The sequence below is a fragment of the Gymnodraco acuticeps genome, unplaced genomic scaffold (genome assembly GCF_902827175.1).
Source record: "Gymnodraco acuticeps unplaced genomic scaffold, fGymAcu1.1, whole genome shotgun sequence".
Lineage (NCBI taxonomy): Eukaryota > Metazoa > Chordata > Actinopteri > Perciformes > Bathydraconidae > Gymnodraco > Gymnodraco acuticeps.
In genome coordinates, this window is record NW_022990398.1 from 3,376,010 (window position 1) to 3,384,283 (window position 8,274).

At 36.1% G+C, this 8,274-nt stretch overlaps 1 protein-coding gene across 1 annotated transcript; it reads right to left on the reverse strand.

Annotated features, from left to right (window-relative positions):
- Nucleotides 1-2,363: 2,363 nt before the first annotated feature.
- On the reverse strand, nt 2,364-7,517 carry LOC117551718 (BEN domain-containing protein 6-like). Its single transcript, XM_034224691.1, has 8 exons — nt 7,143-7,517; nt 6,271-6,401; nt 5,813-5,905; nt 5,150-5,306; nt 4,760-4,883; nt 4,260-4,311; nt 3,533-3,728; nt 2,364-2,494 (listed from the first exon to the last, which is right to left on the reverse strand). The coding sequence occupies exons 1-8, from the start codon at nt 7,228-7,230 to the stop codon at nt 2,364-2,366; spliced, it is 972 nt and encodes a 323-aa protein (XP_034080582.1). The 5' UTR covers nt 7,231-7,517.
- Nucleotides 7,518-8,274: the final 757 nt, after the last annotated feature.

The window sequence follows — 8,274 nt, forward strand, 5'->3', positions numbered from 1 at the left end:
AAGAAATTAAAATCAATGTTTATACTACATGGGCTGTATGATGTAAATCTCGTCAATTCGCTTTTAACGGTGGTGCCTCTCAGCCACCGTAGTGTCGTGTCAGGTGGGCGTGTCGTGTACCATCGTGTACCGCCGTGTACTGGCCGCGGCCGCAGCTAGACCATATTGCTCTGGAGGAGCTATAACCGAGGATACACTGATGGTTCCTCCACGGCTCCTCCGCGGATGCATTTCCGGGAACGGTGGAGGCGTGACGCACGGCCGGACTTATCTCAGCCAATGACAGCTCTGCATGCATCCTCTGGATATTATTTTAGAAACTGCTTTCATCGCATTGCGATGTTTACAGTGAGAACAGCTGTGGGGTCCGTGCAGAAAGCAGAGCAGTGTACAATATCACTCAGTATAACAGGCCTACATTACTCTCTTTATTTGCTGTAGTACAAAGAGTCGATATTTTTCTAAGACCATTTAGTGCGTCACATAATAAAATACACAACGGCTGTAGCCTGATTATGCTTTAGGAGCTGTAAGTGTGTGTTGTAGGCAGTGTGTATGTGTGTGTGTGTGTGTGTGTGTGTGTGTGTGTGTGTGTGTGTGTGTGTGTGTGTGTGTGTGTGTGGTGTATGTAGGTGTGTGTTGTACAGTGCGTAGATGCGGCGGACAGACGGGTCTCAGTTGGTTTGGTGTCCTCTGCTTACTTTTAATTTAATTTAATTTCAAATCTTTATTTAGACAGATAAATCCCATTGAGATCATTGATCTCTTTTTCAAGGGAGATCTGCTCAAGTAGTTCCACATGAAACATAAATAGAACAACAAAAGGACATCATACAGCATCATTTACATAACTATCCACATAAACAGGTACCAATAGCTTCCGATTGAGTAGCATCCAACAGAGCTTTAAAAACATTTAGTGGCACCAGATTATTCAGTTTCCATTTAATTTGCAGACTATTCCAAGACAGAGGAGCTGCGCATCTAAAAGCTGTCTTCCCTAAGACAGTCCTACCCTTAGCAAAAAAATCTATAGAATACTATAGAAAGATCTATGGACGAATTCTATAGAAATGTTCTGTAGAATACTACAGGATTTTTGCGGATATACTATAGAAATGTTACTATAGATTCTGGGAAATAATCTATAGAATATAGTACTATAGAAAATATATACTGTGTAGATGGTTTTTTTGTAGAAAATAATCTATAGAATCCTATAGAAAAACCCATGGATGCTTTCTATAGAAGTGTTCTGTAGAATACCATTCTGTAGAAAACTATAGAATTAGTGACCTATATTCTATAGAATCTGTGGATATTTCTATAGAACTTCTTTGAGGAATACTATAGCATTTTTGCAGATATTCTATAGAATTTACCTATGGATTTTACTATAGATTCTTCAAAATAATCTATAGAACAATCTATTGATGTTTCTATAGAATTTCTGTAGAATATACTGCAGGATAGTGGCAAATATTCTATAGAATTCACCTATGGATTCTACTATAGATTCCACCAAATAATCTATAGAATCATATAGAAAATTGCTATTGTTTTCTATAAAATTGTTCTGCAGAACAGTACAGGATTGGTGTAGAAATTCTATAGAATTAACCTATAGATTTTCCTATAGATTCCATAAATAATCTATAGAAAATCCATGGATGTTTTCTATATAACTGCTCTGTACTCTATAGAATAAGCTCTACAATATGAATGGACAATACAGAATCTTCTATAGCTAACACCACATGTGTTGTGACATTATATAGAATATTGAATTATATAGCAATGCCTGATATTGAGTCACATACAGCTATATATTTGATACATGTTTTAGAGAATGCCCCACAGTAATTATGTGTTACATGCCATATAATAGACTGAAAAACAGAGTAGAGTACTGCAGACTCCAATGAGTTGTTTGTAACAGACTCACACTAACAATAGCTATTGTTATGTCACTTAGCTTTAATCTCCAGTTGTAACAGATAATTAGTTACATAACAAAAGTGATCAACGTATACATACAGATGCAGTCACAGAAATTCTGGAGCATTTACATCAGAATACAATAAAAATTGTGAAGCATGGCAGTGAGTAAAATATGTTACTATCCAAGCAAATATAAAGTACCTTAAATAAGCATGTGTGTTAAAAGTACCAAGATTAGAGCATACAAACTGAGCATAAATGTAATAGAACATTGGGCTATATACATTTATTATTTATATTTATTTATTATATCCCAATATACAAGGTTTAATATAATATTGTTATGCCGGTAAGCTACTTTTTCGCAAGTTATGCGAATTTGGGCCAAGAGACCTTCTGGGATAATGAAATGAATGATGAATCTATTGGCTGGCGTCTGGAGGTGTTGCCACTTTCCTCGCCGAGACCACTTTGGCAGCCCCATTCAGTTTCTGGCGGATGGCCAGCCGTACCTCCATGTCCGTCTTGGTGGCGAAGATTTGTTTTGCTGCCGCTATAACAGAATAATATATTGAAATTTGCATTAAAGCTATTCACCAAAGAATATTGATTCATGAGTAATAAATCAATCAATTTTTTTTAATGCAATGGTTAATATAAATAGTAATTTAATCAGTACATGTATTCATATTATAATAGATGGTCGATTTATGACTATATATTACTACACAGAAACTCTACAAATAGTTCACTTAATTCCCAGCATCACAACATTGTTTTCCACTACACTACAAAATATGTATAACTACCATGTACTTGGAAGATTTCAACTTGCACATGATTTCAATATAAATCTACTTTATTTGCCAAGTTGCATCATACTCCCACCTAACACACTACGTATATATGACGTAGTGGTTAGGTACCGTTTAGGTAATGTCTTGAAAATACGTAGTATTTACATAGTACATGTTTATGCACGTACTTCAGCAACGTTAGGCCAACTACGTAGTTATATTACGTTGTGAATACGTAACAAGGACACGTAGATGTTTATTTGGTGATCTGAGATTTGTTTTTGTACATATTAGTTAATTTTAACGTTATTTAATTAATGCATAGAAGCAATTTTCTCCATAGAACAAAATTATTAGTTTTTGTATGTGTATGTGAAAATTGTGTGAAAACTAGAATACATTTTACTAAAGTAAACTGAACAAGTGTGCACACTGCACACAATGTATAGAGCAGTTGCATGGCGGTTTGGCAGTTGGAATCTTTGGTACGATCTTTGTTCAGATTTTGCGCTTTTACAGCGGGAACTACGACATGTCTTGATAAAATATGACATGTTTCTTTAATAGTCATAGAACATGGAGGATATGTGAAGCAAAGTTTAGCACAAAGTAGAAACAAACATTTGCAGGGGAAGCCGAAAGGTCATGAGAAAGTGCCCATTTGGTAATTTCACTACGTAGTAAAAAAACGTATCTGGCAGTCCAGAAATTCTACTAAACCACTACGTTGTAACTACGTAGTTAATACGTAAATTTGTTAGCTGGGACTATTGCTACATATCAACAAATCTTACCAATTATTTCAGCAACCTCTTCTTGTGGAATGCTGTCCTTCCTCTTGCCAGCATCAGACTCCTTACTGGCCTTGTAGCCAGTAAGTGAGTGCTTGGCCATGTACTCTGTGCAATACAGGCCATGGAGGAGGTCATTGATGAATTTCTGCAGCGAGGTGGTCGAACATCGCCTAATCTGCCACTTTGCTATTGGGAACTGCAATGAAATCCAACAGCATAATATTGTATTTTATTAATTGACTGTGACAAGTAACAAATAATAATAATAATTAAAAAAAATATATATATATATAATAATAATGTACCATCTAATATCCACACAGACTGAAGCAGGTATTACAATTGATGATATTGGAGTTTGCAATCGGAATTTATGCTGCTATAGGTTACAGTAGGTGGATGATATTGGAATTTCAACGTATATTATAATGGTGATGGCGAAATGGATCTTTAGGCCACCATTTTGCACAATCTCCAGGCCAATTAAGAGATCTGGAATAATGAAATGAATGATTAAACAATTCTCTACTCTTTTGAATTGATCTGCTGCTGACGGTACCAACCACTTCGCCACGGAGGCTCAATTTTGATATAATTAAAATTGAATATACAAATTGACACAGGCACTGCACCATGACACTAGTCCAGCTGATGGGTTTGGAAGTAATACATCTGGAATTCTCTTCCTACTTAGCGGAAACATCAAATTGAAAAGATAATTCCTTACCTTTTTTGCTGATGGGGAACCAGCAACCGATGCATCTCCATCATCTCCATCTCTGTAAGGCACGCAAGGTAATAACTAATTAACTTCACATCCCAATAGTATGCAGTGTTTGTTAGAAAAATGTGCTCAACCCTTTTGGCGCTAATTTTATATTTTTTGTGCATTGCTCAGCGCTGGATATTTCATATATGTATTTCAAATAATATGTATTTCATATATGTATATATTTAGTTCATATATATATATATATATATTTGATATATATATATTCCATTCATATATGTAGGCCACGAGTGCATTAAGGTCAAACGTCGACTAGTCGCCTGCCGCGCCGAAAGAGTTAAACAGAAAAAGCTGGTTTGTTGTAAATAATTAAACACTGCATGGCCCAGAGACATGTACAACCAAAATCCAGTGTGTACTAGAATCGTTACAATTATAACAGAAGCCCAAAAGACAGTAATAATTATTCATAAAAAATTTAAAACTCATTAATTTACCTTAGTGTACTTGACTCTCGATTGAAGGGACTTGGAGGTGTCCTCATGGGCATTGTCATATCTGGCAGCTTTGGAGCTGGCGTGTGACATAGCAGCTCCAATTTGGCAACAACATCTCCAGCGACTGGAAATATTCATTGGCACATTTCAGACATGGGTTCGAAGTACATATTTTTTCTAATGTAAACTTAAAACATATTCATAAACATTTTATATATAAAGGTTTTGGAACACAACAGCATTCAGTTTTCATGCATTAGCAGAAATAATGCAAATCACCCATCCTCCATGTTTTGGACTGCTACTGCGATCAGACCCGCCAGACTGTCTTCCCCCCAATGTAATAAAACAATTATCTGTAATGCTGAATAAGTGAAATTGAACACTTACTTTTGTTCATTCTCAATGACGCCAGCAATGTAGCTTTCTCCTCCTCAAGGATGTCTATTTGTTGTTGAAGTAGTTTGCATTTGCGGCATTCCTGGTCGGGATGCGAACATGCGGCTTCGGGCGGTCCACTGTTGTCGTGGCTGTGTGAATACTTTTCCTGCAAATAAATATTTATTAATTATTTAAAACTAGGTGATGTTTCTTTTTGCCCATGGCATGACACAATTTTGGGTAGACATACTTACATAAATACATACACACCTACATACATAAGCAAAGTACAAATAAAGGTACCAGAAATGTTGGTGTTTAATGGTGTATATAACCAAATATAATGGTGTCAAACGGCACAAAAGTTATACTTCTTCTATATGTGTTACCATTACACCCTGCAATACCACTACGCTGACAACAATGTAGCCATATGCACGAGTATCAGAATTTCAAAAACCACTAGTCCTGCTGGCGAGTTGTAAATTATCTTGAAGTTCTACCCTTGTAAATAGATATTGTATATATGTTTTTTTATTTATTGGACCGCGGACATAAAATGATAATACATAGTACATAACATAAACAATAGTGAGTTGCATGCTTACTATTGTATTGAGAGTACACTCCACTTAGTTGAGCTTATATATATATATATATATATATATTTACCTTCAGCTGTTCCAATACCGATGATGTCATGCTGCTCATTGTCTTCTTCTTCTTGGCAGCGTTTGAAGGTGGTTTGGGAAGGGATGGTTCTTCCTATAACATAGAAATAAATGTATTGCCTTATATATATGCAACTTGTCATGGCTGATGAATATAAGTTATAAATAGTGAATATAATGTAATATGGTGAAATGTTGCTATGGATTAACTGATTTCCTCAAAAGCTAGACACTATATTAACTGTATCTCACTTCCACAATTTAATTAAACAGGCCGTTAGGGTACGTTAGATGAAACCCAAGCACCATGGCAGTACACTCCTAAAACTAGGATGCAATTATAAATTATATATAAACACGTTTATTAAACTGCCATATACTGCATATGACTGACAGTATGATGCAGACAAACACAAACCACCAAATCTAAAATGGAGAAATGTAAACAAATTAAATTACATCATGGTCTTCGATGTCCGAGAGCTTCCTCTTCGGTTCTCTCTTCCCTCGGCCCAGTTCCGGTGACTGCAGCTCTGCACTGCCTAACCGCACAAACTCGTCCCTGTGCCGCAGAAGCTGCTTACGTTGAGCTGAAAAGAACAATAATAATATAATATATACAGGAGTGCCTATATATGTACATACATCGATCCCGGTAGTCTGAGAATATAGACATTGCAGTCTAACTGGGACCCTCAGGGTGCTTACAAATATCAATGTTTCTCACCGGCTAGCACACACACTTTTTGTCCAACATTTGTTTCTTCTAATGATTAATTACCACAAAATGTACTGGACAATTTACTCCATTCCCCGTATACTACACACGCAGCCTCATCTATAGCAAGCTTTATAGGATTATAGATCTAGTCCATTCCATTCTATTGTGGCGCCTCGTTTATTTAGTCTTAAGTCAATTAAGACAGTTACATGTAGGTAAATTCTTGCACAATACTTCAATATTACTTGTTGACTGCTTATTTGTGTAATGCAGCAGTCGGACCACACACTAATTAGATTTTTTGGAATTAGCTAAAGTTATTTGGCAAAACAAGTGCCCCCCCTAAAAATGCCAAATAACTTTTTCCAGACACGCAAGATATGTGGGACTTTTGGTTCCATGATTCAGAGCAGAGATTGATCTCAAAAGATTCAGAGCAGATTCAGATTGATCTCAAAAGTGTGAGTAATTTCCGATATTATAAAGCTCATATACTATTTCCAATATTATTTCATAAAAACGAAGCTATGAGTGAGGATACATTATTTAGACATAGCTCTATTAAAACATCTATAGATAGATATATATTTATTGTGTGGATTCTGCTTACCTGCAAACTTGACCACCTTAGCCAGCGACAATTGGATATCGCTCCCCTCCACTCCGCCTTTGGGCCACGCCACTTTAACAAGTTTCATTCTCCGACACGGATTCCATTGTCAAAGACGAAGGCTCTTGGATCCACGAAACCTTGCCGATGTCAACCGCATTCTCATTAAAAAAGTCAAAGAGAGCGAAACCCATTTTGTTTGCCATCTATATCTATTCCACAACTAGTTATTGAATCTTGGTAAAGCTGATACAACATACAAATAGAAAAATCAGTGATAATGCGTTCAACTTCAAAATAAATATATCTCCACTCTCCAGCGATCAAAAATCCCGCTAATATACTGCATTGAACTCTGGGTACGAGGTTTCGAATTGTCCAATCACATTTAGGGTATGTCCCGATCCACTTCTTCCGGATAAGAGCTACGCGCTCATTGGATGATCCACGGGATGACGTAATTCCATTTCCGGTTCATTGAGTGTGTGCTTGTAAACTTCCAGTCTACGTTAGAGCGGGAGACGCATACAAGGACTTCTCAGCAGATATCGCACCACGAAAAAAACGAATGGCTCACTACTCAACTCAACGACTAACACTCTTTCAGAGGATATGTTGGAAATGCACACATCATATATATTTTTTGCACTTACTTTCTGGATATTGTACATCTGTTCATCTGTTATATAAACTAGCATTACTTAAATATGCAGAGAATAATTGAAATGTTTAAATATGTATTTTTCCCCCTGATATAACATCAACCTATGTTTTGTAAAAGTTTATTAAATGAATCTGTAAAATGTTATCATATTGTGGATTTATTAAATTATGTATTTTCCTTTGTTATTTATGTGTGCGTTTGTTTTGAGGATATAATTCATTACCTAAACATAGTATGGTATAACTGCTTTTTGTAATGAAATATACAATTGGTTTGGGAGCAAGAAATCTTTTAATCGTTGTTGCCCAGGCTTGCCGAAATGAATGGAAACTTATCTCCCGATTATAACATTGTGTAACTTGCTGCTGTTAAATACCGTCAAACTATGTGCAATATATACTTTATATACATATGCCATCTTTAATAACTGTAATACCGGGCTGCTAAATCCTAAGAACTGCAACAGGA

Coding starts and splice junctions, on each gene's coding strand:
- LOC117551718 (XM_034224691.1), bottom strand. CDS start 7,230: ATGAAACTTGTTAAAGTGGCGTGGCCCAAAGGCGGAGTGGAGGGGAGC. Junction 5,906..6,270: donor CGGACATCGAAGACCATGAT/GTAATTTAATTT, acceptor TCTATGTTATAG/GAAGAACCATCCCTTCCCAA. Junction 2,495..3,532: donor AGAGGTTGCTGAAATAATTG/GTAAGATTTGTT, acceptor ATTCTGTTATAG/CGGCAGCAAAACAAATCTTC.